Source organism: Mytilus trossulus, chromosome 9 (assembly GCF_036588685.1).
Source record: "Mytilus trossulus isolate FHL-02 chromosome 9, PNRI_Mtr1.1.1.hap1, whole genome shotgun sequence".
NCBI lineage: Eukaryota > Metazoa > Mollusca > Bivalvia > Mytilida > Mytilidae > Mytilus > Mytilus trossulus.
In genome coordinates this window covers 6,706,440-6,722,608 of record NC_086381.1, presented here as the reverse complement: position 1 = coordinate 6,722,608, position 16,169 = coordinate 6,706,440, and the positions used below count along the sequence as shown (strand labels likewise).

Genomic DNA, 16,169 nt, shown 5'->3' with positions numbered 1-16,169 from the left:
AAATCAGGGAAAAGATACCAAGTAGTTTGCTAAATTTATTTCATTTCCATAAAAACTATACAAATATCTTCCTGTATAGCAAATAACATATGTATGTTATCAAACTGAATTAATTTGTTTTAAGCTTGTGGATGTTTATTTCATTTTAATTTCTATGGAATTAAGTGTAATTGTAATGCGTACGCATATATTATTCTTATTAAATTTAGAAGACCATATACTGTCCAATCGTTTATCTAATTATAAATTTTAATGTATCTTGATATTGGTACCATCGATATATATACTGTAATCAAGTTTGAAATGATTGAAACATCCGCGTTTTCTTTGTGATGCCTAACTAAACATAAGCAGACCCGACGGGTGCTATATTTGAAGTAGGATAGTCTTACCCTACCTGACAACCTGAGTTAATCCCAGTTTGTTAGTGGGGTTAGTTTTGCTTAGTCTTTATATTTCTATGTTGTGTTATTGTGTAATATTGTTTGTTCGGGGTTTTTTTCTTTTTTAGCCATGTCAGTTTATATTAAATTTATGAGTTTGAATGTACCTCTGGTATCTTTCGAACCTCTTTAAAGATCATACTTTTAAATTCACGGCAGGAACCAACCACCTAAAATATAAGTCGTGATTAATTCACTTCAGACAGTAGTGGCTGGTTGTTTGCACATAATCCTAATTAAAACTACAAATACAAAATATGAATTCATCTGCTTTGTTAACCTGATACCAACTAACAGTGATGTTCCTCATGGGTGGTTTCATTACTCGTATTTTTTTTGGTTTTGCAATTCCAATATTTTGATTCTTTGATTTGGTTCCACAAAATCAGTGACCCTCATCTTCTTGGTTTTTTTTTAGTCTTTGTTTACTCATTGGTTTTGATAGTTATTGTCTTCAAAACATACTATTTAATGTTACGCGTGACAATGCATTCATTATACATGCAAATTAACTCCTTTTTCCTATTCTGTCTTTGTTATTTAATTTATCAGTTAGGTAATCGGACAGACATACAATGCTAGTAGTACCCATGGTCATGAAATTGTCTTATCGCCAGATGATTAGAAAATATTTAGGTTAACTTCATTCTATCAGGAGGCACAATCATGAAGTAAGTATTCTATAGTCTACTATCACATATATAAAATGTCACATACTCTAATATTTCACAAAATAGTATGAAACGAGAAATACATTTTAAGATTAGAATATTTATGACTGTAATATTTAAACATTTATTCTTTAACCAGTTGTTGGCATGATACGGGCTATATTGTTAAATCCACCATTTTCTACATTTAAAAATGCCTGTACCAAGTCAGGAATTTGACAGTTCTTGTCCAATTTTTTTTCGTGCGTTTTGTTATTTGATTTTGCTATGTAATTATGGACTTTCCGAATTGATTTTCCTCTAAGTTCAGTATTTTTGTGATTTTTCTTTATATTATCATATTTTATTATGGTATGATACCAAACATCTAACAGGATGCATAGTGGTTGATTTTCGTATGTATACCTAATCGTTCAATCAGTTTAATTGAAGTCGAAAGATAGTATGTCAGTAACTGTTAGACGTTCTTTGTTTTTTATATTGATTATTGTCATTTTGATTAGTTTCTTCAGTTACATTTCTTACATCGGACTCGGACTTCTTTAAAACAGCGTTGTACTGAGCGTATTGCTGAACGTTGAATAATTTCATATTGGCTTGAGGAGAGTTGACATCTCACAAAATATATTTTAATCTCTAAGTTGTTTTCTGCTCTTTGGTCGGGTTGTTGTTTTTTTTGCTTTTATTTATTGTTATCATTTACAATTTAACCTGGACGAAATGTGTTATAAATTGGTCAATATCACTAAAAGTGACATTTTTGTTAATGTTCCAGGAGATAACCTTATCATATAAATAGAAGTACAGCAAAAATAGGTCAATACAATATATGTATTAGTCCAGGATTATACAACATATATGCCAGAAGCAATGATATACGTTCAAGGTTACTGGAATTTATTTTAAGAAGACAAAGTTAGAGGTTAAATATTTGAAAAAGACTTTGGCCTCAACAATGAGTGACAACCAAACAGAACAGGATACATTGTACATGTGTAAAAATAAAAAAAACCACAAATCGTTAGAAAAGATTACAAACGGTTTCAAGAAATGATTTAATATTTCACATATTAATTAACCAATTTAAAAAGTATTCAACAGTCAAGTGAAGAGTTGTATTCTATTGGACGTATTATGATTGGTTAATACTTTAAATTTCATGTTAACCTCTGCCGCCGATAGTTTTATGTTGACCTCTTCCATCGATACTTTCCTGTTCATCTATTCATGTATCTGTCTTGTATTTACTATTTAACATGTACCCCTTTATAAAATCGAAAAACACATTAAACATACAAATATTCAAAATGGTTGAACGATTGAGCTGTTTCAACTATGTACTTGCTTCAACAATGCATAAAACACCTTGTAAGCTGTCCATTATTCTTACTTTTTCAGTAGGAACAATCAAATACCTTATACATTAACTGTTTTCAAATCAGGTCTACGATATAAGAGAATTAGATTACTATTGGAGTGTCAAAATTTTGTTGGAAGTATGAATTGCATGCTCATATTTTAAATAGTTGGCCGAATAAATTAAAATCCTGGTACCTTTGATAACAACTTACTAAATAACTTGTTTGTGGTATGGAAAGCTTAAGGAAAATGAATGCGCATTACTAATTGCAGATCTGTTTCTGTATTGTTATAAATCGTTATGTCTGTCTTAAATCAGCAAATAGAAAACTACGAAATGAAATCTGATTCAAAACTTTAATAACACATTTAGATATTTAGCGGATGTTTTACCTTTCATTAATGACGACTTCAGTGTGTACAATAAGGAGATTTATTATATTCAACTTGTTTAAATGTAAGCTTCTTCTAACAATGAACGCTATCCTTTACAGGATTTTGATATCTATATTTCTAACAGGAGGATTAATACTACAAGTTTCTAAGGTTAACCTATTCTAAAATTTGACTCGGGTTACTTTTGAACTTAGTTTTACTCTAGGATTCAATATTATCTAAAGGTAAAGAGTAGATATCACAAAACATGTTTAACGCCGCCATATTTTTGCGGCTGTCGTAAGTCGGAAACCTTTGGCCTTATTGTAAATAAAATTGAGAAAGGAAATGGTGAATATGTCAAAGCGGCAACCACCCGACCATAGAGTAAATAGTGTAATGTTTTTGGTTTTTTATTCTTATTGTATATTCATGATTTAAAAGAGAGGCAAAGGATAGCAAATGATAGCACAGGGACATTCACACTCATAAGTCATTAAAAAAAACTTGGCAAAAAATACCATGGCTAAAAGGAAACAGACAAACAGACGAATAACAGTCCATAAAACAACATAACAAAACTAAAGACTGAGCAACACGAACCTGTTGCTACACTTCACTTAACTGTACTATATATATAAACTTTAGGAACCATCAGGTGTAGTGTTTTCTAGCTGCATTGAACGTCATTGATTTCCTTGTACTGCTCTTCTCTGGGCTGGTTGTTGTCTCGTTAACAATATCCTCGTTTCCATTCTCTATTTCATTTTTCTCTGTGACATTGTTAGGATATGGCTCAGCACGGTCACAAATCACTTTTTTCTTATTAACTTTATATTGAACAAAAATCACTTGTTTCTTCCATATATCATGTATATGCTTTTGATTTAGTAATAGTTCAATATGTTAATTTTATAAATATCAAAAAAATAAAAACAGTATTTCTCGTCTGTTTTAAGTAAAATTGAGCTTAAGAACGTTTTTATTTTAATTGCAACTGCTTTTTTGTAATAATGTTTTGTAGAGATGTTCTCTATTAAATATATCGTTCATGATTTACATATGTAGAGTGCATTCTAATTTTAAATATCTTGTTAAAATATAGATACCAGTTGTATTGATTGTTTTGGATATGAAAATTCATATTTATCCATCAGGGTAAAATATCATGAGAAAACGTAAACCGAACTTGGAATCCATCGACATTAGATAGTGAGTTTTCTCGTTTAGAAATATAAGAGTGAAATAACGATACGTGCTTCTTTTCCAGGATAACAGCACTGATTGTTTTGACATGCGCAATGTGCACTTTTGCACAAACGCCGAAAACCACAGTGTCAGTCTCTACCGACCATCTACTCAATATTTTAGACGCAATGCACAAATCTCATACCTACAATGCCCTGCCGTCATCAGAGAGGGTACTTCTTGTAGAATTATTGGCTGCAGCAGAGGTTGACCAAATCACACATTTAATTGACAGAGTTGGGTTCGCTAGAATTGCTCAGTTTCTTGATCGTAAGTAAATAGTAATGAATTGTAACCGCAACACATATACTTTTTTATATGTTCGTATACTGTTAAACGCAAATTATGCACATGACATGTCATTAAAAAAATCCGAAACATCGCAAATTATGTATAATTTGCTTCGAATAAAAAAAAAATTTAACTGGAAAAGTTATAAAATTTCACCATTTCACGTATCTTTATATGATTTTGTACACTTGAAACTGTAGTATTTGAAAGGGAAAAAAATCAAATCGTTAAGCATTGTTAAGCATCACTCTTTAATATCTTTGATATATATTATTGAATAAATGTTTATCAAATTGATTTTTACATGTGTTTAGACAACTCTTCAAATTGACAAAAACCCTTTATACTAATTGTATTTAAAACATCGAATATCCAGAAAACATTTATATATTTGTCTCTTACGAATCTATTTTTTTTTTAATTATTTCGGTTTTATTGATATAACAAAATAATAGGGTTATTATTTTCTTTTTATTTATTAACCAATCTGTTCACTATATAGGGAGTGAAAAAAATCTATAAATTCACCATACATACCATGAATTTAGAACAATGCACCAGGCGCGCGTTTCGTCTACACATAACACATCAGTGACGCTCGAATCAAAATGTTTAAATAGTCAAATACAGTTACGGTAAAATATTCCGGCGGTGGGATCCCTGGTATTTTCTTTTTTGCATTATAAGGCGTGGGTGTTGTTTTTGTTTAGATACCGCGTTGAATGAGGTATAACCCAATAAAAAAACTCTTTTAACATATACGTGTTTCTCGTTTCTCGTTTTGTTTATATAGATTAGACCGTTGGTTGTCCCGTTTGAATGGTTTTACACTAGTAATTTTGGGGCCCTTTATAGCTTGTTGTTCGGTGTGAGCCAAGGCTCCGTGTTGAAGGCCGTACTTTAACCTATAATGGTTTAATTTTTAAATTGTTATTTGGATGGAGAGTTGTCTCATTGGCACTCACACCACATCTTCCTATATCTATCAATTTATATAAAAAAATAAAACAGAAACTCATTCAAGAAAAACAATGTACTGAGATTGTAGAAAGTGATTAACAGGACATTTTATACCGAATTTAATTGAAACACAAAATCCTATGAGAATAACAAATATAACAAATATAACATCAAAACCAAATACCGTGACACGTCTTAAAGTAATGTGAATTTACACTAGTTCATTTAATAAAACCAATATGTTGATATATGTTACTGCAAACAATTTTATATTTCAGATGTAACAAAGATAGATCAAAGGGAGGCAAAACTTTTGGAACATTATCTGATACAGGTTAATATAGTTATTAATACATGCATACCATTTTTTTCTAAATACTATGTTTTAAGGTTTATTCCATTTGAAAGTCATAACAAAAATATCAGTAAAAAATACGAATAAGTAACCGCTATATTAACGTTAATCAGAAGTACTTTTTCAAGACACCATGCATTCAATGTCAATAAGGTATTCCAGACATGCGGTTAATCTAAAAAAAAAACTCATCAAGGTGCTTGAATAAAAAACAAATGACAAATCAATAATAACCAACAATTCCAAACAGTGATGAAAATTACGGATAGGACAATGCCTACCCGTAGATGAAAAACCTCAGTGTTTTTATAGTTTGAACATTTAATAAACAGAAATTTTACAGGAAATTGAATCGGCGTTAATAGTATTATGTGCTCACAGCATAGACAAGTTTTCGACAGCGATCATGCTTCATGAACGGGTGTAGTAATAAAACTTACAACTACAATTCCCCGGAATTATCATTAGACTAATTGCCATGTTAATCCTTTCATTAGCAACACAACTGGTGCACGTGCGACATATAGAACATTATCTGATTATTCTTCAGGAGTTGAATAACCCACTCTCCCATTGTTTTGGTGGAGTTTGTGTTGCACATTCTAGATTTCTATGTCGTGTTTGTACACGTATCTTTGTCTGTTGGTCTTCTTTCAATTTTAGCCATGATACTGTGAGGTAGTTTCGACTTGTGAATTTGAATGTTCCTCTGTAATCTTTCTCTTGTAGCTTTTAGGATGTCATTAAAAAATATTCATTAAGTACCACAGTAACTTTTATCTTCACCGAGTCATTGGACAGTTAGTACACATAATTTTGAAATTTTTATTTTAATTTAGGAATTAAACCAAGAGACAGTTATCGCAGTTAACAGCACCGTTCATCATTCAGATGACAGTGTTGTTATAAAGGTAAATATATCACTTATTCCCTTTTAACTTCGGCCCTGTTGTGATGTGTTTTTTTTAGTGTTTCATCTGTGTCTCTGTGTCATCTTAATCGTCTCTATTTCGTTACTTTTGATCGCAGCCTTGGTGTCTCCGACCCCTCTCGTAAATGTAATAGTTATGTTTTCGATTAAGCGTTGAAAGCACCATATATATACGACAAAACAATCAATCGGTTGTTTCCGTTATATTGCTTATCTTAAAAATGAACTCTTTGAAAATACCAGGTTGTAAATAGAATTTCAAAAATGTGATCAAACTCCTTTACATTTTTATGCAAAAACACGTTTATTTTATCAATTGATATGTGTATGCTTTATCAATTGATATGTGTATGTTTTATCAATTGATATGTGTATGTTTCATCAATTGATATGAGTTTGAATTTCCCTTTGATATCTTTCGTCCCTCATTTGATATGTGTATGTAGTGATTATTTACATCACTAACTAAAGGCTCACGACTGATTGGTTTTGTAAATAAGATTTTTAAAAGGTAAACATGACAAACACAATAACAACATATCGAATATGCAAGCAAGGTTTGAGCGGTTAGTGCTTGTCGACAGCTAAGGTTAATTTGGTCAATGCATTTTGGTTGTTTCAAGAAAAACCTGTTAATTAATTTCTTTTTCCAAGCCACATACTCGTCGTCTCCATACTGTTTACAACTAGATTTTTTAATATAAATTTAACTCTTTTAACTCATTAACGAGTAACTTGTTAGCAAACAAATACGGATGTCCCATGCAGAAAATGAATGGTATACCCTTTCGAATGACATGTTGTAGTGGGGCTCAAAGGTACCCACATTTTGACTATTTTATTGATTACGTCTGTTTTGTTCAAGCATCGTTGTAAATATAACGTAATTTGTTTAGACTGTAGTACAAGTGAGAGGTTTAGTCCTATAAAACCAGGTTCAATCATTCATTTTCCACATAGAATTTTCCTTAACCAAGTCAGGAATATGATAGTTGTTCTTCCTTTGTTTGATGTTTTGCGCTCTTGATTTTGACACTTTATTAGGATTTATATCAAAAAATTTACTATGAAGGTCGGTTGAAAACAAATTTCACGACAAAAGAGATTATTTCAGTTTCACAAATGTAAAGCATTGGAACTGAAATCAGCACTTCGTTAATTTTACGGACGCCATCATGAATTGCTTGATTGTTATGTACTATCTGTTATATAGATGATATCGGATATGTTCCTCATGTCGTTACTACAATCCCGTTTCCATTAAACAAATTTGACATCCCGAACTATACTTTTTTTACCTCTTGTGTCTGTTTGTTTTGTTCTCGCATCATTGTCGATATCATTAAATTTGATGCGACTGTCGTTACAACGGAGAAGTTAACTATTTTCTACATTTCAAAATGCCTGTACTAGGTCAGGAATATGACAGTTGTTGTCCATTCGTTTTTTAATTGTTTTTTTTCATTTCATTTTGCCATGTGATTAGGGACTTTCCGATATAATTTTCCTCGGAGTTCAGTATTTTTATTTTATCGTCATCTTCATGGAGTGTAATTTCTGGGATAAAACACATCAATACTGGTACATGTGATGAGGTTTTTTTTAATGCATAACTTTGTAAACTGTGTCTTTGTATTATACCTTGACTTTGACAACAGTGCTTTTGAATTGTTTTCTAAACAAGACTGTTTATATCTCTCTATATATCTTATGTTATTTCCAGTTACGAGATCTCCAGACACAAGTCAATAATCTTATGCAGACACATTTATATACTACTATGAATCAGCAGGACAAGCAATTGATTGTTGACTTATTTGTTGCTGCTCAACATCACAACGTCACAGAATTTATCCATAAAATTGGATACAGTAAAGTCCTAGCTTTGGTAGAACGTACGTAATTATAACTATTGGATACAGTAAAGTCCTAGCTTTAGTAGAACGTACGTAATTATAACTATTGGATACAGTAAAGTCCTAGCTTTAGTAGAACGTACGTAATTATAACTATTGGATACAGTAAAGTCCTAGCTTTAGTAGAACGTACGTAATTATAACTATTGGATACAGTAAAGTCCTAGCTTTAGTAGAACGTACGTAATTATAACTATTGGATACAGTAAAGTCCTAGCTTTAGTAGAACGTACGTAATTATAACTATTGGATACAGTAAAGTCCTAGCTTTAGTAGAACGTACGTAATTATAACTATTGGATACAGTAAAGTCCTAGCTTTGGTAGAACGTACGTAATTATAACTATTGGATACAGTAAAGTCCTAGCTTTGGTAGAACGTACGTAATTATAACTATTGGATACAGTAAAGTACTAGCTTTGGTAGAACGTACGTAATTCTAATTCATAAAGTATGGTAAGATCAGACGACTTTATATCAAGCAATTAAATAATAAACAGCTATCTGAAATGACTTGTTCGTCACATTTATTCCTGGATGACAGCATATAGAAAATATGAAATCGTATACGTCAGTTCACTTTTTTTACATTTTTTTGATAATTTCTGTAGGTAAAAGTGATAGGTAACATGCTGACGGGAACGTATTATTACTATTTACTGGAAGATTGATATATTTTAATTAAAGATGAGCATTTTCTTCTTGACAGCATTTTTGTTCGTTTTGGCCATACAGCTTATCGACAGGTTATAGGTATTTATTAGCACAAATCGTACCACGAGAAAAGCAAACTTGTTTTGTTGATTAAAACTCAGTATGGATCCGTCATAATTCAACAACAGTTACCGTTACCTTGCTGTTAACAAAACATACTTATATGATTGACTTCCGAAGTTTACATTGGGAAATTTTCTTAAATTCAAACCGAAATAACTCCTTGTTAGATTTACATATTGAATTTTCTCGTTATTCTTCTTTGATAAATGTATGATTTAACTTTTCCTATAATGTAGCTAACATTCCTTCTTTTTGTATGATTATAAGTTCCATCGAAATGTGTTTATATATTGTACATTCCATCGCGTTCGTTTTGTCCCTGTCTGTAATAACGTGTTAGTGTTCAATGGATATAGTTTCTGTGTTACACGTGAATTATTAAGTCAGGGATTTGATTATTAGAAATAAATATATTGAATGTAATTTACTAAATTCTTTAATAAGGTGCACAGATGTGGTTTTGACGTTTGACTTTAGAAAAGTGATCTCAACCTGTAATGTACTCAACTATCTTACGGTGATCATTTTTATAGATATCGATCCTTTGAAAACATTTGTTTAAAAAAGTTATAAGTATAAGTGTCAAATCTTATCTCTTATTTGTAAAATACATAGAGAGATAAATATATTCTTTGTATCAAATGATTTAATGCTTAATTTATTTTTAAATATTTAGTATTTGTATTTCAGATATATCTTCTCCAAGAGACACACATCAGTTTTTGATCTACTTAGTTGATGTAAGTTATTAGATGCTCATGTTTTGCTATGAGTTAAGTTTTCAAATGCTAATCAGTAAATATTGTTTCTAATAAATTATTGTTGAATAGGTTTGTAACTAGCAACATAAAATTGTTTTGTAAATTTCGTCCAATTGAAGAACAACTGTTGACATGCAAGCATCACAGTTATGTGAGTGTGTAGATTATATTATAGAAGATATCAGCAATGTAAATGTATTATAATGTTATTCTTTGCAGCATATGGAAGCTGAGGCATCTGGACAAAAGCCTGGATTTGGATAAGAAAACTTAGATTTTTGAAAGCTGAAGACAAAAAAAGACCTTTGAATTAATAAAATTAGAATACTTTTTACTACTTATCTTTCAGTTCACATACATGTTGTTTAAACAGTGGCATATTCATTAGTGTATGTAGAAATGTCATTATATATTTATATTTATTGAAATGTTTGGTTACTACTAACAGTACAGCTTTATTATGCCTAAATATATAAAAATATTTTGAAATTTGCACACATATAAAACAAAATGATGGTTGAAATATTTAGCCTAGTTATCCACAAAACACCCTTATCGGGAAAATTGGAAATAGAAAAGGCTAGCGAAAGATACCAAAGGGACAGTTAATGCTTATCGAATTTGTTATCTATACAGTCTATCCTCGTTATTTGAATTTTTCCATGTGCATACGTTATTCCAAATTAAGCTATCCCGATGTGCTATAGGATCGTCTGAAGGATTTGAGTGTACGCCAAATAGAAAGTGGCTGCACGTCATGTTTCAGTCTCGAACTCAGCAGTTTCAAGCGTCAGACGAACAATAGAATAATTCAAAAGAACCTAGAAACGGTTGACCAAAAGTCATCTACCCAAAGTCCCTATGGCGGACGGAATGATAGACAAACCAAGTGGTTACTAGACCTGCTTTCCCGTTAGCGACGCATGTCACGAGAGACGGAATCTATAAAAGATAAATTTATAAGGTATACACTATCATTGTAAAATACTAAACATAACGGTAAGACAACCGACAGTCTACAAATCGCTACATTAAAAAACGTTTTAAGCACGAAACCCACCAAATCGGTGTTAACGTTTCTCTGCATGGCATCTGCGGCGTAGTTCATGTTAATCTTATATATGTATTATATTCAGTCTTATTCGGGGATACACGTCTTGTTGTTTTAAACACTTATGTTGTTTTAACATCAAGTACAGTTAGGATCGTTCCAGATTACCATTCAAAAAGAACAAAGAACATACCTATTATCGTTTATTATTTCCTCTTTGATAAGTGTTATTAGAGTATCATACACGCTGTGTCTTTGCTTATACTTTTGTTGAATAAGATAGTGTGCCATGATTGAATTGATCATGTTTCGTCTTTCCATTGAATAATACTTAGTGTAAAATATATCCTGTCTTTGCACTTGAACTAAACTTGATAGTCTATAACCGATATTTTTATCAAAAAATACTTAGATAGGTTTATATTACGTTAATTCTATTGAACAATATGTTGTATCATTCGGTACTGTAGTCGCTTGTACTTTCTACTGAATATTACTTATATTTGCCTTTATCCTTTCTTTACTGTTCAATAGAACTTAGCGTAATCTACTCCTATCATATGCTACTAGTATTCATGCGCGTAGCTACGTTTACGTCAAAACGCCCGGGCGTACACTTGAATTTTGAAAATAAAACAAGTAATCGACATAGAATAAGAAAAAAACTGGTCAAAAGCACATCAGCCTTGTGCTTCTTTTTTCAATGGATTGTAATTTTGAAAAAGGGACCAAATTTGAATAACAAGGGACTCTAAAGAGCCTGTGTCGCTCATCTTGGTCTATGTGAATATTAAACAAAGGAAGCAGATGTATTCATGACAAAATTGTGTTTTGGTGATGGTGATGAGTTTGTACATCTTACTTAACTATGGAAAGCCAACACATTCTTGCTGCTTAAAATTATCTCTATCTATATTGAACTTGGCCCAGTAACTTCAGTGGAAAGTGTTAGTAAAAATTTACAAATTTTATGAAAATCGTTAAAAATTTACTATAAAGGACAATAACTCCTGAGGGGGTTAATTGACCATTTTGATCATGTTGACTTATTTGTAAATCTTACTTTGTTGAACATTATTGCTGTTTACAGTTTATCGCTATCTATAATTGTATGTAAGATAATAACCAAAAACAGTAATATTTCCTTAAAATAACCAATTCAGGGGCAGCAACCCAACAACGGGATATCTAATTCATCTTAAAATTTCAGGGCAGATAAATCTTGACCTGATAAACCCCATTTTACCCCATGTCAAATTTGCTCTAAATGCTTTGGTTTTTGAGAAATAAGCCAAAAACTGCATTTTACCCCTATGTTCTATTTTTAGCCACGGCGGCCATCTTGGTTGATTGGCCGGGTTAACGGACACGTTTTTTAAACTAGATACCCCAGTGATGATTGTGGCCAAGTTTGGTTTAATTTGGCCCATTTCAGAGGAGAAGATTTTTGTAAAAGTTAACGACGACGGACGACGACGGACGCAAAGTGATGGGAAAAGCTCACTTGGCCCTTTAGGCCAGGTGAGCTAAAAAGGAACTCAATTTACTCAAATAGATCATTTAATATGTTTGTTCGAATCTATTGTAAAAGTCTGAATCTACTAAGATTTCTACGTACTTTTCTAAAGTTTACATATTACAAAATTTAACCAAAACAAATAAACCATTCAGATTCAAAAGTATGTTGCTATCAATGTTTTTTTACTGACCGGAACCATTACAGTATCTCATTCTCGATAGTTTCGGGGGATTCGTCCCTTTCGAACCCATTACCAGCAGGTGCTTTAGAATTTAGCGATTGGTACCCCGAGTCGATATCCAGTCTTTGCTATTGCCAGTATAAGCGTTGTCTTGTTTCTATCTCTTCTCTTGAATAGTACTTAGCGTAGTCGATATCATATCTTTAATATTGAAAAGCACTCAGTGAAGTCTATATTTTGTCTTTGCTATTGAATACTCATTAGCGTAATCACATCCTGTCTTTGTTACTGAGTAGTAGTTAGCATCGCCTTTATTGTGTCTTTGGTATTAGATAGCAGTTAGCGTAGTCTATAACCGTCATGTCGATTAAAATTACTTAAATATGTGCGTATCCCGTCTTTTCTATGGTTTAGCATGTTAGATTATTCTTTTCGATTTGTGATTTTATTTTTTAAGGCGTTATAATATGAAACTTATCTATTCAAGCTTTGTCACAATTTCGTAAAACAACAGATACCAAATATATAAGTATTTAACATGCAATATGTTAAGACGTAATTCATGTACCAAGTTAATTTCGATAGAATTTAAAAAAAAAATAATTATGTATTATTTTTATCGTAGATTTTAAAGTTGGGGTGAAACGATCAATTTGTTTAAGTATATATCAACAAGTACATATCTTTTTTTATAATTTGGACAGCTGAAATATTTATCTACATTTGATACATCCATTTTCCACAACAACTAAAAATGTTTAAAGAAACTTCGATTCTGGGTAGAATCTACTAACAACTTTCAGTGCATCGTCTTATATGCAGAAGCAGAATGAGTAAAAAGATATGTGTGATTGAAATACTCACATATGCTATCTATTGTCTGTTATATCATTCATAGCATAATTTACACTAATGTGCAATCACAACAACGGCATGATGGGCAAATACATCGACATGTACAAGGGCAAATATAAGTTTGAATTTGAGGCTCTATCAAATAATCAGTGTCCTCTTTCTGGAAAACTTCTACGTTCCCTTCCCGCTTCTTTTTTACTTCTTCCTCCATTTTTTGGAAAAGCTCATTTATGTTGTATCCTGTCTTTGCTGATGTTTCTATGAATAAATCTGTCTTCAGATATTTGTGTTTCTTATATCCTTCATCTTTTTTCACCTGTTCTCCGTTTGTGTCATCTGTTTTGTTTCCCAACAGAACAACCACTGATTTTTCTGGATGTATATGCTGTATGATGATATTGAAGAAATCGTCAATCTTCTTGAAACTTTGTCTATACGTCTTGTCATAAACAAGAACAATTACGTCACAGGTGACACATAACGCTATAATGGTTGCCCTACAACATAAAAAAAACAAAACTTAACCTTAAGTTGTGGTGTAGCTTATAACCCCTCAAAATAATGTGTTTAATACTATATTGTTCATTTTATGAGCTGCGTAATAAATACAAAAACTTGATCATTAAAAATGAGAATATCTGTTTACAGAATTATAAGGATTAAACACATTTTTTCTAGAGGTTATTGGGCGATTACCTCACAAACTGAATAAAGGACTTTTATGTAAAGTTTGTGAGTCAGATATTCCCGATTTTCATTAACAATTTTTTGTGTAAAAGCTACTGTAATCACCATCACAGGCACAATTGACAGGTCGTTACTAAAGATTTGGCCGCCATATTGACTTTCTAAAATCCATAAATTTTCGATAAATGCAACAGAATCTAAAACAAAATAGAACCTACTTCCAAAACTTCATTAAAATTAGATATTATCCGAATTTGAAGCGTACATGTAAAGAAATAATCATGCCCTTGAAAGATATCATTCGTATGACGTCGTGTATTACCATGACGTAAATTCGCCAAATACTTCATGATGTTTCGCGGAAATTTATTTTTAATCTTACTTTTATATATTTTCGAAGCTTTAGTGCATTTATTTTATTTTATTATTTTTTGTTATAAATGCATTATAATAGAAACAGCTGTTATGCATTTGTTTTTCTCAATTTTCTGAAAATCCCAATATCCCTGCAAGAATGTGTAACGCACATAAAATTGAGAATGGAAATGGGGAATGTGCCAAAGAGACAACAACCCGACCAAATAAAAAAACAACAGATAGAATAGATTACGAAAGTAGTTTCGGAAACATGGTTTATCGAAGTGTAAACTAAGAGAAAAATTCTAATTGACCAATCCAATTCAGGTATTAATAGATATGCAAATCATAAAAGAATCATGTCAAAATAACATTGAAATTTCACGTTTATCGTTTTTTTATGTACATGTAACATAATATTTACTTCACATTTTTTGGGGGGTGATTGAGAAGAGTTCAATGAAAATGAATAACTATTAAACCCAGAATTCCAAGTCTTAGATGCATGCTCTTTTTATTCATTGCTATTTGCGTTAAACAAGCTGTCAGTACCTGTGACTACTTTCAGAACTGTACTTTTTGTCATTTTATTGCGGGGATGTATTAGTCATCTGCCATGACAACTTTATTTTTTTTTGTTAGATGTTTTTTCTACTTTGTACCGATCTAATGGGTTAAGCCCATTCTTAAATTTTTTATAATATGTTCTTCTGTTGCACTGTTAGACCACTGTCCCAGGTTAGGGACATTTCGGTGTTGACATGAATATCAATTATATGGTCATTTTTTATAAATTTTCTGTTACAAAACTTTGAATTTTTCGAAAAACTAAGGATTCTCTTATCACATGAATAGATTACCTTAGCTGTATTTGGCATATTATTTTAAAATTTGGGTTCTCAATTCTCTTCAACTTTGTACTTGTTTGGCTTTACAACTTTTTTGATCTGAGAGTCACTGATGAGTCTTATGAAGACGAAACACTCGTCTGGCGTACAAAATTATAATCCTGGTACCTTTGATAACTATTTACACCACTTGATCGATGCCTCTGCTGGTGGACGTTTCGATATCGATGGTATCACCAGCCCAGTAGTCAGCATTTCGGTGTTGACATGAATATCAATTTTATGGTAATTTTTATAAGTTTTGTATCTACGTTTAATATTTATACTTACTCGTGTGTTTCCCCTGCCATATCATAAACATAAACATTTAACTCTCCAGTAAATGTGTTTTTCATGATATGAGTCTCCACTCTTTTAGTTGCATACAAATCAGGATTGTAATGTTTCGAATTATAAGAATCAACAATAGAGCTCTTCCCAACTGCTTTCTCTCCAATAAAACTGATATATATCGGATCACTCATTTTAATTTTTACAACAAAAAAATAAAAACATCCTGGTACACTTAAAATGTTAAGTGGGCA

At 31.6% G+C, this 16,169-nt stretch overlaps 2 protein-coding genes across 3 annotated transcripts; one reads left to right on the top strand and one right to left on the bottom strand.

Annotated features, from left to right (window-relative positions):
* The first annotated feature begins 1,020 nt into the window (after positions 1–1,020).
* LOC134683532 (uncharacterized) lies at positions 1,021–10,388 on the top strand. The gene is made up of 7 exons (XM_063542843.1): positions 1,021–1,114; positions 4,119–4,366; positions 5,626–5,681; positions 6,542–6,613; positions 8,357–8,528; positions 10,017–10,066; positions 10,307–10,388. The coding sequence occupies exons 1-7, from the start codon at positions 1,110–1,112 to the stop codon at positions 10,349–10,351; spliced, it is 648 nt and encodes a 215-aa protein (XP_063398913.1). The 5' UTR covers positions 1,021–1,109; the 3' UTR covers positions 10,352–10,388.
* A 465-nt stretch (positions 10,389–10,853) lies between these two features.
* Positions 10,854–16,169, bottom strand: LOC134685040 (uncharacterized). Of its 2 annotated transcripts, XM_063544408.1 has the most exons (3): positions 15,916–16,169; positions 13,703–14,190; positions 10,854–11,029 (listed from the first exon to the last, which is right to left on the bottom strand). In XM_063544408.1, the coding sequence occupies exons 1-2, from the start codon at positions 16,107–16,109 to the stop codon at positions 13,743–13,745; spliced, it is 642 nt and encodes a 213-aa protein (XP_063400478.1). In that variant the 5' UTR covers positions 16,110–16,169; the 3' UTR covers positions 10,854–11,029; positions 13,703–13,742. The 2 variants fall into 2 exon arrangements, with proteins under 2 accessions (XP_063400478.1, XP_063400477.1); XM_063544407.1 differs by lacking the exon at positions 10,854–11,029 and having other exon boundaries at positions 11,214–14,190.

Bases quoted from the DNA above. Each gene is read 5' to 3' on its own strand.
- LOC134683532 (XM_063542843.1), top strand. The intron at 4,367-5,625 runs GTAAGTAAATAG...TTTATATTTCAG, and splicing joins AATTGCTCAGTTTCTTGATC to ATGTAACAAAGATAGATCAA. The intron at 6,614-8,356 runs GTAAATATATCA...TGTTATTTCCAG, and splicing joins ATGACAGTGTTGTTATAAAG to TTACGAGATCTCCAGACACA.
- LOC134685040 (XM_063544408.1), bottom strand. From the start codon at position 16,109: ATGAGTGATCCGATATATATCAGTTTTATTGGAGAGAAAGCAGTTGGG. The intron at 14,191-15,915 runs GTAAGTATAAAT...TTTATGTTGTAG, and splicing joins ATGGCAGGGGAAACACACGA to GGCAACCATTATAGCGTTAT.